This window comes from Schistocerca americana, chromosome 6 (genome assembly GCF_021461395.2).
Source record: "Schistocerca americana isolate TAMUIC-IGC-003095 chromosome 6, iqSchAmer2.1, whole genome shotgun sequence".
Classification (NCBI taxonomy): Eukaryota; Metazoa; Arthropoda; class Insecta; order Orthoptera; family Acrididae; genus Schistocerca; species Schistocerca americana.
Window position 1 is genome coordinate 40541702 of NC_060124.1, and position 22485 is coordinate 40564186.

General features: G+C 39.1%; 1 protein-coding gene across 1 annotated transcript in view; it reads right to left on the reverse strand.

The window, feature by feature from the left end:
* LOC124619945 overlaps positions 1-22485 on the reverse strand; it is a 74008-nt gene that overhangs the window by 39309 nt on the left and 12214 nt on the right. Inside the window, exons 2-3 of the mRNA XM_047146607.1 lie at positions 9056-11407; positions 4288-4457 (exon numbers count right to left, since the gene is read on the reverse strand). Coding sequence (XP_047002563.1) covers positions 4288-4457; positions 9056-11407 — 2522 coding nt within the window. The remainder of the gene's footprint in view (positions 1-4287; positions 4458-9055; positions 11408-22485) is intronic.

Here is a 22485-nt window from a genome sequence, read left to right on the forward strand (position 1 = left end):
GCGGGTGCCTTCACTTGGCCGGTTCACCGCCGACGACCTCATCTGGGTACGGGGATATGGCAGGCTGCCAAAATGGAGCCCGGGCCGCATCTTACGACACCGTGGCAGATGCCTATATGAAATCCAGATGGACACGGGTGTTGCAGTGCGTCATTCGGACCAGCTTCGGCCTCGTGTGCCGGCAACGCCTGTTCCGAATGCCGTTACACCACCTTCGGCTCTACCTGACGCTCGGGATCTTGGCATCTCTCAATACTCTCAAAGTAGCCCTCTCACCGTTATCGCGATGCCAGCACAAGAATGGACGCCACCAGGAGGCGTGCCCATGCAGGAACCAGATGACTATCCTCTGTCAGAGCAAATCTACTCGCCTCCTCCTCCAACGGACGCCGACACATCGCCCATGTCTCCTGTCATATCAACTGGACTTGCCGCAACGGGCAGATTGGTACATGGGGCCCGAGCAGATTCGACCCCTACGTCTCCTGTCATCTCGACCCGTTATCATCGGGGACACTTCCGTCCATACGGGAAGCCACCTCCTCGAGACTTTAAGCGAGTCAAACAATGCCTATGGACGTTAGCCATCTCCAGGACAACTCCATCAAGACCAGTGCAACAATTTCAAAGAGAGGAAAAGTGTTGTGACTCGTGGATCATTCAAAGTGCCGCCGCGCAATTACGCGCGTCCTCTACGTGCGGCGCTGTCTGCCAGCCGTGCAGCAGCTGCGCCACCTAAGCGGCCAGCCGAGCAGCGGCCGCTAGACTGGGACTCAGTGCTCATTCGAATGCTCACGTGTACACATGTCTTGCTTGTCAACTTACTCTGTGACTTATATGTGTTGTGTCGTTCTGAAATATATGTGTTAAACTTGGCGTTATAACACTATCTAACCCACTATGTCACAAAAACCAACTACAGGGTGTTTCATGAAGTTACATCAACTCTTCTGCAGTGCCTTTTTTAATCACTGATGACAGTGTGCAGACATAAATCTCTGCACAGTTTTTCCTCTACTGGAGAGGAAACTGATTCTTAATCATCCTGTACAGTAGCTGTGGAGCTCTTCCAGGAAAGGCAGCTTCCATCATCACACATGCTGTTCTCTTTTCATTTTGCAAACAGACAATAGCTCCCCAGCCTCTCTTGTCCAGTTCTCTTAACTTGTCCAGTTCTCTTAAGCAAATAGACAATATAACTCCACTGAGCTCGTGCTTTTATAGTGGAGTTATCTTCAGTTTATTAAGTGAGTATTTATTTGCTGTTGAGAAGTGTTCCATTATGTAAACAAGTTCAAGAGCTGGAGCTGTCAACAGTCTTACTGCACCAAAGAGCCTGCCCAAGTACAACATGCTATCAATGTGTTTTCAACAATGTCAATGTCATTGTCTGCAGTATCAGTAGCTGGAATACTTTTCACTGCATGATTGGTATCAAATTTATCACCTCAGTCTCAGTTCTGTCAATGTCTGATGAGGCCCAGGGGCTTAAATCGGCTCTCTCTGCAAGAAAGGTATGTCACCTTGGTGTTATGTAACTTCAGATACTGCAATATAACTCAAGCAACACATTCCAGTGGGTTACTGTTCTAGACAGGAACATGATCAGTCCCATTCCATCACACACATCCGAATGCAAGAGATTTATGCAGTTTACCAGTAATTCAATTCATTAATACACCACCAAGTGACTACAGCACAGTTACATGTCTTTACAATATGCTGTCAATGATAAACAGCAGCAGCAAGGTGTCACATTCACCCTTTCAGTCCCTTTCTTACCAACACTACATAAACAGACAGCACCACATTTACAAATTAAATGTTTCTCAGCCATTGTTTAAAGGAACATAGTTTACATAAAGGCTTATTTAACAACTGCAAGTAAGTATTCACTTAATAAAATGAAAATTGCTCCACTATTTAAACACAAGCTTTGTAAAGTTATTTTGTGTGCTCTCACAGAATAGAACCGGGCAGGAAATGCTGGAGATTTAGAGTCTGTCTGTCAACTGTTAAAAGGAGCAGCACTTGTGGTGGGGAAGTCGCCTTTCCCAGAAGAATGTGATTGCTGCACAGGATGAATAAGAATCAATTTCCCATCTAGCAGTGTTGAACAGTGTGCAGAGATTTAAGTAGAATTGTCCATTACATTACTTGGGTTACTATTATCAGTAACTCATATCTGTATTCCATGTTGTGTTAACACACTTCATGGGAAATAAACAGCCTCTGAGAATGTCTGCACACTGCGTCACAAGTGATGCTTAAAGCAAGCTGTGGAAGGGTTGGTATAAACTTGTGAAACATCTTGTAGTAGTTTTCTGTGACACAGTGGAGAAGAATGAGTGGAGAATCACCTGCTCATGCCTCAGCAGTTTGTAGACCTATAAAGGAAGAAGGAGGGAAGTACTGACCACAATCTGGCATCCTACCTTCCCTCAAGCTTCTACCCGCCATCAACCCCCCCCCCCCCCCCCCCCCCCCACTATACCCTGTTCACTCCCAGAACACAATTTATCTTTTAATATGACTAACGCACTTAGATGAGGAACACACATTAATGTTTTCAGTCTACTTCATTAAACAATAAATATTCATTTTATACCATTAAAATACTATCTTCAATAATCTGTGAATAGTCCATCCTCATCCACATGGAAATTTTAAGTCCTAGAAAAAAAACATGAATATGAGATTTTTTTGAGGGATATTAAAATTAGCTTAATTTTGTACTGAAAAACATTTTCGCTAGAAATTGCAGTTTTCACACTATTCAAGAAAAACATAAAAAGTGACCTTGAAACAATCCTATCCCCCTACACACACACACACACACACACACACACACACACACCAGTCAGGATTTCTTGTATTCTGTTCATGGCATTCACTCCTACTGCAGTACAAAATTTTGCAATTACACAAATGTTTCCCCCTATTCAACCTTCTTTTGGCCTTTGCTGAATGGGCTACTTACAAAGTGTTTGAAATCCTCAGAAGAATAGGTATTCAATAAAGGAAAAAACACAAGAATCAAGGGATTAAATTGGACTTAAGGAAAGGAAGCAATCTTTCTCCTCTACTGTTGAAGCTATATATCTAAGAAGCAACAGAGGAACTAAAAGGACTAAAATGCATGGTGAAAGGTTATTAATGACAAGATTCACAGATTATATTGCTATGCCCTCTGAAAACAAGAAGAATTACAAGATGTGGTGAATGGAATCAACGGTCTATTAAGTAGAAAAACCAAAGTACCGTGGATTGCAAGTAGATATGTAATCAACAATAACCACAAAATAAAAATTGGGGGCCACTTGGTAAGCAAAAGGAGAGAATTTTCTTACCTTAGAAGGACAAAGGATAACACAAAAAGTTGACTAGCAGAAAGAAAAATGGAATCCCTCATCAAAGCAAGCCTACTAGTATAAAATATAGGTCATAATTTGAAAACTGAATTTCTCTGCAGAATCAGAGAGGTAAAGAACATCTGGAAAACACTAACTAGAAAAAGGGATGGTATGGCAGGACATTTGTTAAAGACATTGGACAATTACTTACATTGTACTGCATGAGGTCATAGGTGGCAAATCTGGTATCGGCAGTCACAATTAGATTATATACAACAAATAACAAGAATGCTGGGTGTAAATGCTACTCTGAAATCGATTGACACAGGAGAGAAATCATGGACCAGCGTAGTGGGTAGCCTCAAAAAAATTTTGAGTCAGTTACACATGAGCCCCAAGAATTAATGGATCTAGTTATTCTTTCTAGTGGGAGATTGTTGGATCAATTTAGACTATCAGCATTCATTACAAACAGAACAATTCTATTGACTTTGCCATTAATTTCATTCACGAACAATGAATGTAAGATCAGAGTGTTTAAGTAATTAAGTATTTACGCATTTAATATTTCCACTGCTTCACTGATGAATGGAAATGGAAAACACACAGCTAACAACAGTACACCAGTGTTCTACTACACCCTGCATAGCGTAGTTGCAGTATGAGACATAAGCAACCACAGGTAACACTCTTAAAATGTGTCCTACAACAGTCTAGCTTTAGCTGATATCTAGGACCTGTTCTGATACCAAGAGCAGTTATGTGTAAACAATTTGTCACTGCAAAGCTCCACTAGCAAAGGGCAACTACAGAGTATGCATTTGCTATATCTTAACTCTCGGAAAAGCAGTTACAGTTACAATTTAGAATTAAAACTGTGAATATATGAACACTTAAAATGCTAAATTAAGCTATTAAAAGGAAAATTCAATACTTCTTAAGCCGTTTCTTCTTCTTCTTTGCAGAATCCATGCAAATTTTTACTTCAGATGTTTGTTTGAGTGTACCCAATTCCATAGGTATAATGTCATTCACTAATGGACTGTCTGGTGAACTGACACATGACTTTGATTTCTTCATTGGTGATGACAGCTGAGATATGACCTGAAAAATGACAATCTGGGTGTAGGCATGTGAAGAAGGTTTTCATCCAAAAACATCTACAATAGTAAGTGGAATGGAAAGAACTGTAACTTAGCACTCCTTTAAAGGCAGTACCGCCATTAGACTGTTGTTTATTTACAGTGTTACATTTACACTTACACGATCACGATTACGGCTTCAAAGTGCCCTTATCAAGTGTTTTCTACTTTCAGAAAACACTTTCTGAAAGTAGAAAACACTTGATAATGGCGCTTTGAAGCCGAAATATATTATGGCTGTGGCCCCACATTATGAAAAAATTATTAAATGTCAGCCTAGCCAAGCATTTGGTGATGTACTTCACATCAAATGGCTGAAGATAAAATTATTGAAAGCACCTGCTTTCAGAAAACACTTGATAATCGCACTTTGAAGCCAAAATCATGATCATGTAAGTGTAAATGTAACACTGTAAATAAACAACAGTCTAATGGAGGTACTGATTTTAAAGAAATATATTATGACTGTGGCCCCACATTAGGAAAAAATTATTATATGTAACTTAGCAGTTTGATAAAATACTGTAATAGATAGTTAACACACAACATCAGTTCACATCTGCATATCTGATACGAATTGTGATATTTCATTGGATACTGAAAAATAATCAACAGTTTCCAAACTTTGAAATACATATGTACTTATTCCTTGTTGTTGACAACATTATCCCAGTTTCCACCAGTACATCAGATGTAGGTAAAGGACCTCTTTGTAAAGATACATAATCCCCAGTAAAATGAAAAACCCGTCCAAAGATGCAGATTTTACGTTTTCATTCAGATTATGATCCCTATGCACTGTACCTGTTTGTTGCACATTTTTGACATGGTTTTCATATATCTGGCAATACCATTACGTTACAATGATTAGAAATGAATCTCGGCCCCGAAACTAGTCACTGAGTACATAAAAAGTAACATTTGCAACTTTGGATTGGTTTTTCATTGTACTGATTAACAGAAGTTGCTGACTCACAGCTATTCCAACATGCTAGAAGTTTGTAAATATATATAATCGCCAATTGTAACTTTTGTTTTATACATTTGTACATGATTTTATTCACATAAAACATGGATAGCTGAAATACACGGTATTAGACTTTTGTAGAATGAGGTCTGTAAGGAAATTAGGATGAACATATCCAGTCTATCATTTCACAGAGTTCAATATTTTTTGTATTATTTATTTACACGTCTAGTTACATAGGACCAAATTTGAGGAGCAAATTTCCAAGGTCATGGAATGTGTCAGTACATGAAATAAAAGTAATAACAGATAAAATAAAATGTTTATGAACCCATAAAAAGTCATGCCATTAGTTTAAGTAAACCCAATCAACAATATAACATAGGAATCAGCTTAATCTTTCAAGGAACTCTTCAACAGATTAGGAGTGTCCCGTGAGGGAAACTCTTCAGTTTTGATTTGAAAATGCGAGGATTACTGATAAGATTTTTGAATTCTTGTGGTAGCTTATTGAAGATGGATGCAGCAGTATACAGCACACTTTTCTGCACAAAAAGAAGTGTGATCCAAATGCAGACTGGATTGCTGCCTAGTATTAGCTGAGTGAAAGCTGCTAACTCTTGGGAATAAGGTGATATTATCAACAAGAAATCACAGTAAAGAACGTATATATTGAGGAGCGAATGTCAGAATCCGCAGACTAGTGAACAGGTGTCTACAAGAGGTTCACGAACTTACACCACTTATTGCCCGAACTGCCCGTTTGAGCTAAAAATGTGCTTTGAGAATGAATGAGAAGAGCTAACCCAAAATAAAATACCATATGACATAAGTGAATGAAAATAAGCAAAGTAGACTAATTTTTGTGTTAAACCATCACTTACTTCAGATACCGCTCGAAAAGTAAAAATGGCAGCATCAAGCCTTTGAACAAGATCCTGAACGTGGGCTTTCCACGACAGTTTATTACCATTCTGAACACCTAGAAATATGAACTGTTCAGTTTCACTAATTATATGTCCATCATGTGAAATTAAAACATCAAGTTTTGTTGAATTGTATGTTAGAATCTGTAAAAACTGAGTCTTACGGTGATTTAGCTTTAGTTTATTTTCTACAAGCCATGAACTTACGTCATGAACGGCACTATTTGAAACAGGGCTAATGTTGCACACATCCTTTACTACCAAGCTAGTGTCTTCAGCAAACAGAAATATTTTAGAATTACCTATAATACCAGAGGGCATATCATTTATACAAATAAGGAACAGGAGTGCCCCACACTGTGAATAATGAGCTTTTGCTGTCTGTTGTTAAAGTAAGAGTTGAACCCATTGTGAGCCACTCGCTGTATTCCATAATGGTCCACATCTAGAGCAATATTTTGTAATCAACACAATCAAATGGCTTAGTTAAATAAAAAAAAATTTTAACACTCTTACATGACTATAGGAATGTTGCAATCCAATCCCTCAACACTCAGATGCAAAGCTCCCATCAGACACAAAGCAGAAAGATGGAGACAAGTATAATAAACAAAATAAAATCAAAAGATATTACACAGGAGTGTGGCATATGGAAGGGTAAGATGTCTAGGACACGGATTTGTTGTATTCTTTAGAATGGATTTTTGACACTCTCTAAGGCATAAATAAGAATCAGGAGCATTTTTTGCTAAACTAGAACTGCATTGCATAGGGTCTTGTCCCACAATGACAATGCACCAACTTACTAGCTGATGAAACTGAATAATTTCTAGCCAAGTTACAATCCACATTTCTGCAGCAACCTTACAATCCAGATATAGTATTCACATGATCTGAAACCATCACTGAACACCATTCTAGGTCCATGGAATTACTTTTTCTATATAAAAGTGTACCTGAATAACATTTACATTCAGATGTGTTGTGAACAACTTACTTAACTGTTTGAGATTGTGCATTCATGTGTACAACTGAAAAACTGATATTAGCCAACATTGCATGTTAACTTGAGAAATAGAGCCATGACCAAAGTAAATGGAATTTTTCATTTTAAAGATTTTAGCATACCACCACTAAAATTAGGAACATAATGAACAGCAACACATTTTGGGAGTCAAGCTCAATCATCTGACTGTCCAAGTTAACCCAATATAAAACACACTTCAAAAGCACTCAAGATCAAAATATAAAACAAAGAAAAAAAATAAAAATAATATTTGGACATGAAGTCCTCCTCTTAATTTAAAAATGACAACACCAATTCTCTGCTCCACTTAACCATGTTACCACATATACTCCAGATGGACAATATTACAATAAAACTCTTTGTAAGCAGAAATAAATGAAAATTCTCAAGCTCACAAATATGGTTAATGTTTCGGTGAAAGTATTGTCATCCTCAACTTTAACACAATTTTGTTTTATTTTTGTTTCAAACAGACATATTTCATGGTTACTGAAACATTAAGTCTTTGTTCCCCAGTCAATAAAAAAAATTAGATGTCATTTTTCTCTTTTAATATGGGGGCTATTCAGAAAGTATGGAACGTTTTAGCATTTAAAAAAAAACTAAGCACAAGAACTACATTTTATTATATACACCTGAAAGAGTGACTCACATACTACTTTGTCACATAGTCACCAAACACATTGAGGTACTTATCATAGCAGTGGACAAGCTTTGAAGGACCTTCGTCGTAAAATTCTGTGGCCTGAGACTTCAGCCAGTGAGTCACACCTGCTGGAGTTCCGCGTCCTCGTGTGCCCCGACTCCATCGACTGTAATTTTGTCTCTCAATTGACGTGTTTCACCCAAGTCTTGTCACCGGTTACAATTCAATCCATTAATGAATCACTATGTTTGTGGTAGGCCTCCAGAAATTTCAATGTTGCCCCCATTTGCTGTTCTTTATGGTGCTCTGCAAGTATTTTGGGCACCCCTCGTGCACAAAATTTGTGTTAGCCTAGGTTTTGAGTGACAATTTCAAACAATAAAGTCCATGAAACTTGTGGAAAAGAAAGCGAAAGGTCTTTCATTGTGAAGCGACGGTTTTTATCAGCTTTAGTGACAAGATTGTCAGTCACAATGCTCGGGCGTTCACTCTTCTCTTCATCATGAATATTGGTTCGGCCATTTTTAAACCGAATGCACCATTTCCAGATGGAGCATTCACTCATTACGTTGTTTCCGTACACTTCGCGCAGTTCATGATAAATTTCTATGGGTTTTAGGTTTTTTGCCAACAGAAACCTAATCTCACACCGCACCTCACAACTGGCGGGATTTTCGATTGCAGCGCACATTTCAAATTCAAATATCGAAAAAACCAGACGCGCAGAGACGTTCCCACTGTCACAGATGGATGCCGACTGAGCTGCTGAGCACGCACATACCAAAATACATGTGATCGGTGGGTGCCTAGTGGCGTCAGGCGGAAACATTAACTACTTTCTGAATAGCCCTTGTACCTCATTAACTGTTATCACAGATCTATACACCAAGTTTGGTGTGATTACATTGTGAGAGGTAGCAAATTAACATATTAACACACATGGTCTTCAGTTGTAATAATACAAAAACAGGAAAAAAAAAAAAACCTTACAAACCTGTGAGTCTTGTATGTTCTGGCTGGATCTCCCCTTTTCTTCTTGTGACGATGTATGTTCAATAGTCACAAAAGAAGATGGGAACTGCTGATTACAAATAGCCTGATAACTTTCATCTTCAGTTTCTTTTTTCTGTACTGTTCTAATGCATTTCAGATTCATAACAGGTTTCACACGCTTGCGTTTTGCAGGTTTCTTGACATCTTGTGTACTCTGGCACAATTTTGGAGATACAGCTTCTGAACTCTTGTTGTATATTGTCAATAATTTGATTGAATTTTCTGGCTTTAGAGGGCTGTACTTTAAATCTGGATCTTGGGTCAAAAATGAAATATCTGGAGTAAAATTCTGGCTAAAGTTTTCATTGTAAGTTGCAGGAAAATCATGGTTTGAGTTGACTAAAGCTGAATTCAAATGATAAAATATTTTTCTATCAGTCTGTGTGACAGATGGCTCTCTTGGCAAGTCTGAGTTATTCTGAGAGAGAAATGAGATTTGCAGAGGTTCTGACTGCTCCGAGTTAGACTCTTCATTATGCACAAACTGAATACCGCTTGAGTTATTTTCATCAACAGCACAAGTACCATCACAGTCCTCTGTAACAAGTGAAACACAATGTGTATTTAAACATTGAGAATTTCTTGAGCTGTTCTGCTCTAACTTTTGTGTGTACTCAGTGCTGTTGCTTTCAGGGGGAGGAACATACTCCTGAGGAGCAGAGCTGAAATCACTTTCGGTATGACTATGTCTATCTAGAGTAGTGTTACCATCCTTTAGCTCACTGGGGATCGATACCTGTGCCTGTACAGACTTTAAAAAATTAACAGAGTCTGCAGTAACCGTTTTAAGCATTAAATTGCTTTCAGATTGTACAGCACAGATTTCACAATTTAGTGAAACCTTTTTGTCTTCTGTGTTTATCTCTAACTTCAAGTCAGAATTGAGTAATTTACAAACATTATTTTTATCTGAAACAAGAGACACCTTTCCCAGAGTCAATATGTTGGGTCTAGTACTTAAATGTAGAGAGTTTCCTACATTTTCCTTGGCTTTCTTGTTGTGTTTCGATCTTTTGAAATCCCTCCAATGGAGAGCACTTGTTTCTCTCTTTAGTACAGGTGATTGTGAAGGGCCAACCGTTTCCACTACCACTTTCTGGCTAAAATACTTTTGTCGCTTCCTGTGGGAAGTAGTTACTGCTTTTGTCTTAAGAACTGGTGACACTGGTAGCTTAACTAACTGCTCTGCACTCTTACCCTCACTACAACGCCTCATGCGTTTTCTACGAGAATTAGGTCTAGCTTCCACGCTAAGTACAGGAGACTGGGACAATCTAACAGTATCTTTCACATTGACATTACAGACATTGTGCACATCTTCATTTGCTGAATAAAAATCTTTCTCCATAACACTGTCATGCTGCTCCTCTTCCGGTATTACCAAAGTTTGCTTTCGTCTGTGAGAATGTACTTTTGATAATAGACTCACTGATACATCCAGAAATGATGCTTCATGGTCAAGTGACAGACAACTGTTGTCTACCTCATAATTCTTTGCTACGAGTTCCTCACCTTTACTTTTCCTTTTAAGAGACATGTGCACAATTGTTTCTTTAGCACAGTCTTTCGACAGTCTTCCCGACGCAATATCCAGCACAGGAGATCCACAGTCATTTTGTAATGCACCTGAACATTTTAAATTAGGTGACGCAGTATGACCGTGAGCATACTGGGACTCATTTTCTGCGTTTATTAACCTTTCTGAAGTTGATCGGGGACAAGCAGATGAAGAATGTATACTATCATTTTCTGTTCTCTCTCTGTTACTTTGAAAATGTTCATTAGACATTTCTAATGTGTGGGTCATACTCAAATCATGACTATCATTTTGGAAAACACTGACTGATTCTTCTTCAATATGACAATCATTCTTTGGTTCTGAACTGATGTCATTACTCTTCATTGAATCCACATGCAGACCAACTGACAAATCTTTTACAACAGCAACCGGTAACATCTCACTGCTCATTGCTATTGAGCCCCTCCTCTGGTTCTCAATATCAACAATAGGCTCGGACTGCTCACGTTTCACAAACAAACGACTAACTTTTGCACGCTTCTTTCGTGGTGTCTTATGTTTTGTGGTGACACAGTCATCAAAATTAAGTCTGGTCACTACACGGTGGTTCTGAAGGTAATTTAGCCTGGGTGGTTTCTCTGATGAGTGAAGATCACTGTCACTGCTAGATGGTGAGCTCCAGGAAATTCTTGATACACTTTCATCTGAAAAAGCTTCATTTTCACTTTGCTGGTTTCTAGGGCTGAAGAATCCAGATCTGTAGTTATCCCACTTCTGTAAAACAAGATTTTAATCATACATGCATATGCAACATAAAAATCGTAGCTTTTAGTAGTAAATGGTTATAATGTTTAAATACACTAACAATCACACAATTAACATACATTATTTAATGAAAAATACAATTAGCATATACCACACTGGGGTTTTCTGCACAAGTACTTTAAACTGTAGAAATAATGAAAATTTCAAGAATGTTTAATACAGTTAAAATAGGTATCTACTTAGACTTCAGAACAACTTGCATTTTTTGTGATCCCATACAAAACAAGGGCAATCCCATAAAAAGGCGTGTAGCAATTTTAAAGCCACAGCTGTTAACAAAATATTCAGGACAATTTGCAATCTTAAACACTGGGGAAAGTTCACAAAGGTTGGAGAAGATTTCACTCATTGCACTAGTTCATGTTGTTACAACTGGAGGATACTTTTTGCAGAATAACTCAGTCACGGACTGTTTTACATAACAGCAGATCTATTAAAAACATAAAGGAAATTGGAAGTATCCATGGCCATCACTGTTGTCATCATCATCATCATCATCATCATCATCATCATCATCATCATCATGAGCAGCAAGGGCACTCCACAGTAAAACATAAGTATTGATATACACTGAATATAAATAAGGAACACCAGAGTATCTACTTCTGCATTTCACATATACTCTGCAAGCTACCATATGGTGTATAGTAAAGGGCACCCTGTACAACCACTACTCCTCATTTCCTTTCCTGTTCCACTCACAAATAGAGCAAGGGAAAGATGACGATCCAGATGACTCCCTACAAGCCCTATATTTTCTTATCTTCGTGGTCCTTACACAAAATGTATGTTGGTGGCACTAGACTCATTCTGTCGTCAGCTTCCAGTTCTGGTTCCTAAATTTTTTCAATACCGTTTCCCAAAAATAGCTTCTGTCTTCACTCCGGGGGTTCTCATTTGTGTAATACTTGCATCTTGTTTGAACCTACTGGTAACAAATCTGACAGCCTGCCTCTGAACTACTTTGATGTCTTTCTTTTGTCCAATCTGGTGCAGATCCCAAACACTTGAACACTACTCAAGAACAGGTCACACTAACATTCTATGTGTGTCTCCGTTACAGATAAACTACAGTTTCCCAAAATTCTCCCAATAAACCAAAGATGACCATTTGTCTTCCCTACCACACCTCTCACAATTTCATTCCGCTTCATATTACTTTGCAACGTTTTGCTCAGATGCACCACATTACTGACGCCTGTATTGTAACATTATGGATTTGTTTATCCTACTCATCAGCATTAACTTGCTTTTCTCATTTTTCTACATTTACAACTGGCTGCCATTCATCAACCATCTAGAAGTTTTGTCTAAGTAATCTCATATCCTTCAACAATCACTTGATGATGATACCTTCGCATGTCACAGCATCAGCAGTAAACAACTGCAGATTGCTGCCCACCCTATCTATCAGATAATTTATATATACAGAAAATAGTAGTGGTCCTACCACACTTCCCTGGGGCAGTCCTGACGATATACTTGTCTCTGATGAAAATCTGCCATCGAGTATAAAATATTGGGTTGTATTACTTAAGAGGTCTTCGAGCCAAAGAAGCAAAAAGGAATTTACAAATCTGAAGGACAAGGGTATCTGGTACAAGCAGCAACTCACCAGCTTTTGTTCACTGCTATGTCTCCGTAGATATTCTGCAAGTGCCTATGAATATCTGTGATGTTCCGATTTCCCGCCAAAAGAAATTCAATGACAGGTCTCTAGTTGGAAGCACCTCCATTACATATCCAATTTTAAGGTTGGGTTGATTGGGGAAGGAGACCAAACAGCGAGGTCATCTGTCTCATCGGATTAGAGAAGGACAGGGAAGGAAGTCCCCGATGCCCTTTAGACCCAATTTTAAAGGCTACATATAGCACCACTGCTTATCGAAAGCTCATGAAACTATAGGGGCTGATGTGAGAATATCCCACAATGCCCCACAACAAAATCTTGTTTTCAACCAAACTTGACCGAGAAAAAAATGTGTTGTATTGCTTACTGAATGCACCTTGTACAAGAACCAAAAGGATACAATAAGACTGAAGGATCAAGGATGAAGTGCTGGGATTCAAATCGTTCAAATGGCTCTGAGCACTATGGGACCTAACATCTGAGGTCATCAGTCCCCTAGAACTTAGAACTACTTAAACCTAACTAACCTAAGGACATCACACACATCCATGCCCGAGGCAGGATTCGAACCTGCGACCGTAGCGGTCGCGCGGTTCTAGACTGAAGCGCCTAGAACCACTCGGCCGCTACGGCCGGCTCTGGGATTAAAAATGGTGTATGACAGGAATGTAGTCTTTCACCCCTACTGTTCAATCTATACATCTAAGAAGCAATGATGGAAATAAAAGGAAGGTTAAAGTCTGGGATTAAATTTCAAGGTGTAAGGATATCAATGACTAGATTCACTGTCGATGTTGTTACACTTAGTGAAAGTGGAGAAGAAATACCGAATTTGTTGAATGGAATGAACACTATAATGAGCACAGAATGTGGATTGAGAGTAAATCAAAGAAAGGTGAAACTAATGTGAAGTAGCAGAAATGAGAATACTGAGAAACTTAACAGCAGAATTGATGATCACAAAGTAGATGAAGTTCAGGAATTCTGCTACCCAGGCAGCAAAATAAACCACAATGGATGGAGCAAGGTGGACATAAAAGGAAGACCTGCAATGGCAAGAACAGAATTCCTGGCCTGGAAGAGCCTACTAGTATCAAACAAAGGCACAGCATTGTATTGTAGTGAAACATGGACTATGGGACAGCCAGAACAGAAGAGAATCGAAGTATCTGAAATGTGGTGCTACAGAAGAATACTGAAAATTAGTTGGACTGATAAGGTAAGGAACAAGGAGGTTCTCCACAGAGTCATACTTCCCACGGTACCATTTATTTCCTGTGGTCATGTAAACCAGTCAGCATATATGTATTTTGTCTCACTGATTCACTTTGTTTATTTCTCAAAAGCTCTTCTCTTCTGCGACAGCCAATTTCTTAATCAATGTACCATTTAAATTTCAACACAGCTGTGTACATGGGATGTTGACAAGTTACGGATGTACAGATTTCTCATCTCTACATCTTTTTTATTCCATATACAATTCCAAACTCATGATTTTAACAACATTTTTAATTTGTCTGTATTCTTAGACTATTTAGCATAAAATTACTGAAATCCATTAACTAATCACCTCGTTCATTTACTTGCTCTTAGCTTTTGTGAGGATGTGCTCACCAGTTCAATTTTTTTCTAACTATATACATGGTGCAGGTTATGGGTACATGATCTGATACTGTATCCTGTCAACATGCATACCCAAAAAGCCTCCATACAGTGCACAGCTTAATACCTCTGCTGGTAGACCTGATGCACTCATCCACCAGTTCGTGTGCTCAAAGATGTGTGCTGGCTGAGTTGCTCACCACCTAACAGAAGAACATAAAGAGCAACGAAGGACCACCTGTGCAGAATTGCTTGCACATTACGAGGCTGATTGTGACAATTTTTTTGTCAATCATAGGTGATGTCACAGGCGATGAAACATGGGTTCATCACTTCAAACTGGAAACAAAACTGCAATTCATAGAACAGTGCCACACCAACTCTGCTCTGAAGAAAAAGTTCAAAGGCGCACTCTCAGCCGGTAAAGGCATGGCATGGAATTCTGAAGGGTTTATTCTGTTTGATGTCCTCCCTCATGATGCAACAATCAACTCTGAAGTGAACTGTACTACCCTTAGGAAACTGAAGGAACAACTTCAGCATGTTCATCATCATAGAAATGCAAAACAAACTTCTCCTTCTCCATGACAATACAAGACCTCACACAAGTCTGCACACCCAAGACGAGCTCACAAAACTTCACTGGACTGTTCTTCCTCATCCACCCTACAACCCAGATCTTGCACCTTCCGACTTCCATCTGTTTGGTCCAATGAAGGATGGACCCCATCGCAAACAGTATGTGCATGTTGGGGAGGTTATTGATGCAGCAAGAGACAGCTCCGATATCGACCAGTAGAGTGGTACCACATGGGCACATAAAGCCTCCCAGTAAGGTGGCATAAGACTGTCACACTGAATGGATATTATGTAGAAAAATAGGGTCCTGTAGCCAAAAGAGTTGGGAATAATATGGTGTATTGGGCTCCTAAATGAAACCAACCTGGTTTCAGGAAAAAAGTGTTGTATTACTTATTGAACACCCCTCATACATACTGTATACACTTGTTTTTCCTTATACCTTCTCTCTACTTTTCTCAGAATTTCGAACATCTTCCATCATTTTACATTGTCAAAAGCTTTTTCAAATCAATAAATCCTATGAGTGCGTCTTGATTTTTCTTCAGTGTTGCTTCTGTTATCAACCGCAATGTCAGAACTGCCTCTCTAGTGCCTTTACCTTTCCTAAATCCAAACCAATCGCCATCCAACGGATCCTTAACTCTCTTTTCCATTCTTCCCTATATTATTCCTGCCACCATCCTGGATGCAGGAGCTGTTAAGATGACTGTGCAATAATTATCACACTTGTCAGTTCTTGGTACCTTCAGAATTGTGTAGATGGTGTTTTTCCAAAAGTCTGATGGTATACCATCAGTCTCATACATTCTACACACAGAGAGGATATGAGATTTTCTACTATTTTATTGGTAAGAATTTCACAACAAACTGTTGCCTCATCAGGAAAGAGGGAAGGAGAGGGAAAGACGAAAGGATGTGGGTTTTAAGGGAGAGGGTAAGAAGTTATTCCAATCCCGGGAGTGGAAAGACTTACCTTAGGGGGAAAAAAAGGGGTATACACTCGTACACACACACATATCCATCCGCACATACACAGACACCTAAATCCAAACCAATCGCCACCTAACAGATCCTTAACTGTATGGATGGATATGTGTGTGTGTGTGCGAGTGTATACCCCTTTTTTCCCCCTAAGGTAAGTCTTTCCGCTCCCGGGATTGGAACGACTCCTCACCCTCTCCCTTAAAACCCACATCCTTTTGTCTTTCCCTCTCCTTCCCTCTTTCCTTATGAGGCAACAGCTTGTTGCGAAAGCTTGAATTTCATGTGTATGTTTGTGTTTGTTTGTGTGTCTATCAACCTGCCAGCACTTTCGTTCGGTAAGTCACATCACCTGTGTTAAACAAAGATGATGTGACTTACCAAATGAAAGTGCTGGCAGGTCAACAGACACACAAACAAACACAAACATACACACAAAATTCAAGCTTCCGCAACAAACTGTTGCCTCATCAGGAAAGAGGGAAGGAGAGGGAAAGACGAAAGGATGTGGGTTTTAAGGGAGAGGGTAAGGAGTCATTCCAATCCCGGGAGTGGAAAGACTCTTCTAAATTCACTAATGGAATTCCCATTGCACGTTTAATGTTAGCATCTTTGCTTTTAACTTCACCAAAGATTCTTTTGACTTTTCTATTCAATGAGTCAGTCCTTAAACAATCATTTCTTTTCCTATAACTTCACATTTTTCCTGCGGCCATTTCGTCTTGTCTGCCCTGCACTTCTTATTTATTTCATTCCTAAGTGATTCATATTGCTGTATTCCTGTCATACCCTGAACATTTTTGTACTTGCTCCTTTTGTTGATCAACTGATGTATTGCTTCTGACACTAAAGGCTTCTTTGGAGTTACCTTCCTTGCATCGAAGGAATCATTGCAAAATTTCTCATGAATGTTTGGCTCATCAGAACAAATCTCATGTAAACAATTCTTGAAGTAATGTGGTGTTGAAGCTGAAGGCTTTGACAAAGAATTCTGTAAAGCATGTATTAAGTGGAAGCAGCATCACATCATAGCAGCATTCAGTCATGACAGCAACATGCCACACAATCTAAAGAAGTAATTCATGCTGACCTGTGTGGAGCTATGGAGAGTAAATCACTAAGGGTAACTGAACATTCTCTGTGCTTTATTTGTGATTTTTATACAATACACACGTTATAATTGCTCAGGCAGAAGTCTGATGAGCCTGCAGATTTTCTAAATGCTGAGTAGTGTAAAGATTTTCGGTGAACAGTCACCAAAAGCATTTCAATGTGATGGCAGATGGCAATTTGACAATACTGAAGTCAAACACTTGATCAAATGAAATGACGTATGATCATGATCACAAGTTCTTATACTCCAGAGCAGAATTGATGTGCTGAGCACACAAACAGAATTTTGTGGAACTAGCTAAAATCACTTTGCTAGCTCAGCGTTTGCCTAAGCCTTTGTGACAGAAGTGATACACATACCATTTTTACTTGTGAAATGGAACTGGTACAAACTGCATGAATGACAGAACACCCTGTGAGGTATTCAATGAAAAGACAAGACAGATAGATAAATTACAAATTTTTGGGACAAAGTCTTTTGTTCACAATCTGAAAGATTGGCAAAAGAAATGGGTAGAAAAAGCAAAACCAGGAATCTTTTATAGTTATTCTGATGTTACTGATGACTTACGAGTGTGAACTGAATCAGAATTTTTTTCAGGCCAAGGGTGTTGTCTTTGAACCCAGTAAAATGGACAGTGAGAAATAGGAGAGTTATCATGAAGAAGATGCAAGTGTGTTTAAAGAGCCTGCAGAAGTAAGTTGTAGTGCGAGAGAATTTAGAAGTTGACAACAACTGAAGAAACCACTTTGTCTTATTGACATGATGCTGTCTTTGTAGCTACAAACAGGGCTGACCTTATCAATAGTGACAGTATATAGACAGGGATTAGTAATTGTGATGTCATCATAGCTGTGATGTCATCCAAAGAACGGGGTGCCAAATCAATGTTGGTACCTTGCAACAAAACCACAGAAAACAATAGTTGCTGCAGGCCACACCAACAAATGAGAAATGCCGCCTAGAGCTTTGTTAAACCACTGAAATTGATGGTCTACTTACAGCTGAGCAGAAGAGTGCATGCCCCAGTTCGCAGTCACCAATCAAGATGACAGCATCATCTACGGCTGCCTCTGTATTAAATGCTTCAGGCAGAACACTTAATGTGAACATTATGTCAATCATACTTCAACTGAAGAGTCTTATATATTTGTCTGTATCAAGCGATACTTTAATATTGAGAGATAGTTGTAAATACTCAGAACATTCCTGTGGTGATGGGTAGTTCCAATTAAAGTAAATATTCCTACCTCTACCGTAATAAAGTGAGCTATCATCATACTGGTAAGTGTATTTTCATCCAGCATGACATATGGCAATGACACTAGTGGTAAACTAGACTTGCCTCGCCTTATGTACAGTTATTGTGTGCAAGAATGCACTTGTTTTTACCACCTGGTCTTGCCAGCTTTCTGCTCTCAAATTTTGTGTATCGTATCAGGATTCTCTAAGTGTGAGCCACCACAGGAAATATCTCTACCCAAAATTACTCAGTTTCTTCAGGGACAGGACACTGAACGCCTGCTTCTCAGTGTTCAGCAACTAACATCATGACTTTCTCGCTAAACAGTGTCACCACAGGCTGCTGCACATAAATTTTGCTCCAGTGTTCAGCAACTAACATCATGACTTTCTCGCCAAACAGTGTCACCACAGGCTGCTGCACATAAATTTTGCTCTTACTACAGTCAGGAAGACATACGAATATTATGATAGTCAGGCCCATGCCACAGCAGCAAGGTTTCAATTTTTTCGTCTCAAGCAACAGCCTGCACAAACTATTTTGTCTGCCTATAGCAGACAAGAAATTCCAGTCCTCAGCATGTGTAGTTTGCCTGCAGCGTTGAAAGGAGTGGCAAAGAGAGTTTTATTTCAGTACTCAATTCTAGAATCGGTGCAAACATGATTAATTCAACTTGTGCATACAAGACAATGTATTACAAATCAGCATTTTGGTGCCACACACTCATGTTTCTAACTTGTGCAGTAAGTACAAGGAACTGTTTCAAACACGTTTGGGGCATGTCACTGTGTAAGACAATGTGTAGCTGTGATTTTTTCGTGCACGGGCCGTCCCGATGCAATACATGACCAATTTGCTCTGGAACAGCAAAGATGGAAAGACAATGGGTTTATTCCACCCATGTCTGCATAACAATGGGCATCCCCTTGGTCATTCTCATGATGCCTTCAGATGGTTTACGTCTGTGTGCTGATTTGAAAGCAACAGTAAACCCACAAATAGTCATGGTTCCTTTCTTCTTCCACATCCAGAGAAAACGACAGACAGACTAGGACAGGGCAGATGCTTCTCAAAGACTGATTTGCATGAAGCATATTTATAGTTACCACCGGGTGAACAGTTCAAGAAATGCTTTGTTTAAACACTCTCCTAGGTTCCTTTCAATTTCAGACTACTGTTAAGAAGTGCTTTGACTCCTCCTAATTTTTCAGCAGTTCCTGGAACAGTTAACAGCAAAATTCCCTTCTTTTACTAACTATTTGGATGATACTGTAGTTGTGGATCACATGCCTGCTGAATATTTAGCAAATTTACATGGCTTGTTTCTAGTTCTTTCTGTAGCTGAAACCTGCTCCTTCCTCCAGAAGAACTGAACTATTTAGGTCATGTACTTATGCATAGGGTACTCATCTTACCATATGGCACTTGGCTGTGATCTGAGATCTGACAGTGACTCATAACATTAAGGAGCTCCAGTCAGTCAATGGCAAGTTCACATATTATATAAAATTGGTTGCTAATGCTATGCAAATTGCTACACTGCTCAATTGGTTATGACTGAAAAATGTGCCTTTTGTGTGATCCAAAGAATGCCAGAATACATTTCAGCAACTAAAGGACACATTGTTAAGGCACTGATGTTTGCTTCACTTTGACCCACCTAACTCTTTCATGTTAGCTGCACCATCTTATGGGACTATCATGGCAGAATATTGTCAAGTGTTCTTCCACAGAACCCAAAGAAATTCTGTTCGTATTTAAATGCCATTAGTGGCACCAAAGGTAAGTGTCCAGTCCTAATGAATGAGACAGGAACTGAAAATGAGGGTGGCAAAGCAAAAGCTGAAATGCTTAACTCAGTTTTCAAATGTTTCTTTACAAAGGAAAACCCAGGAGAATTGCCCCAATTTAATCCTCATACCACTGAAAAAATGAATGAAGTAAGTATTTGTGTCAGTGGCACTGAGAAACAATTGAAATCATTAAAATTGAACAAAGCTCCAGAGCATGATGGAACCCCTGTCAGATTCTTCACTGAATTTATGGCTGAGTTAGTCCCTCCTCTAACTATAATCTATCACAGATACTTCGAACAAAAAAACCATGCCCAGTTCTTGGAAAAAGGCACATGTCACACCTGTCTACAAGAAGGGTAGTAGAAGTGATCCACAAATCTACCGATCAATATCCTTGACATCAATTTGTTGTAGACTCTCAGAATGTGTTCTGAGCTCAAACATAATGATGTACCTTGAATAGAATGACCTCCTCAGTCCCAACTAGCACAGCTTTGGAAACACTGATTAATGTGAAACCAAACTCCCACTTTTCTCACATGACATACTGAAAGCTTTGGATCTTGATTTTTGAAAAGCCTTTGACTCGGTACCACACCTATACTTATTGTCAAAAGAATGATCACATGCTGTATCAAGTGAAATCTGTGACTGGATTGAGGACGTTTTGGTAGGGAGGACATGACATGTTATCTTGGATAGAGAGTCACAGTCAGATGTAGAAGTTAACTTTGGTTGTGCTGACTAAAATGTGTTGGGACCCTTGCTGTTCATATTGTATATTAATGGCCTTGCAGACTATAGTAATAGTAAAATCAGGCTTTTTGCAGATGATGCAGTTATCTACTTATAATGTAGTACTGTCTGAAAGAATCTGCATAAATATTCAGTCAGATCTTGATAGGATTTCAATATGGTGCAGAGATTGGTAACTTGCACTAAATGTTCAGAAACATAAAATTTTACACTTCACAAAGTGAAAAACTTCATATCACATGACTATAACAACAATGAGTCACTGTTGGAATTGGCCAACTCATACAAATACCTGGTTATAATGCTTTGCAGGGATATGAAATGGAATGTTCACATACATTCAGTCTTGGGTAAAGCAAGTGGTAGACTTTGGTTCACTGGTAGAATACTAGGGAAGTGCAATCAATCTACAAAGGAGATTGCTTAAATGTCACTCTTGCAACCAGTTCCAGAATATTGCTCAAGTATGTGGAACTCATACCAGATAGGATTAACAGGGGATATTGAACGTATACAGAGAAGAGCAGTGTAAATGTCACGGGTTTGTTTGATCTGTGGGAGAGTGTCAGAGAGATACTGAAGGAACTGAACTGGAAGACACTTGAAGATAGACATAAACTATCCTGAGAAAGTCTATAAACAAAGTTTCAAGAACCAACTTTAAATGATTACTCTAGGAATATACTACAATCTCCTACGTACCACCCACATAGGGATTGTGAAGATAAGATTAGAATAATTACAGCAAACCCAGAGGCATTCAAACTGTCATTCCTCCCGCACTCCAAATGTTAACGGAACAGGAAGAAACTCTAATAACTGGTACAATGGGATGTACCCTCTGCCATCCACCTCACAGTGGTTTGCAAAGTACAGAAATAGATGTAGATTGCAGCTGTGCCCTCCCATAAGATTGGCTCTTCTGACAGACCTGTTCTTTTAACTCTAAAACTCTTAACAAAGTGCAGTGTAACTACAGTCAGCTTGAAAAAAAGGTGCTTGCCATTATCTATGATGTTACGTAATTCCACCAGTATTTGTATGGTTGGAAGTGCTTTTTCTGACAGATCATTCCCCTTTGATGGTCTTGTTCACTCCTGCCAAGCCTGTTCCACCTCAGAGAGCACAAAAATTGCAATATTGCGCTCTGATATTATCTAATTATCAGTGTGATTCGTTGTATTGGCCTGCTGTGCAACATTCGAATGCTGACTTCTTGTCTCTTATCAGTTGGTACAACACAGTGTTTGATTCTTCTGAAGTGTTATGTTTTCAAACTGATGCTCAGGATTTTGAAAGTTTTCAAAAGTTTCTTCTCAATTT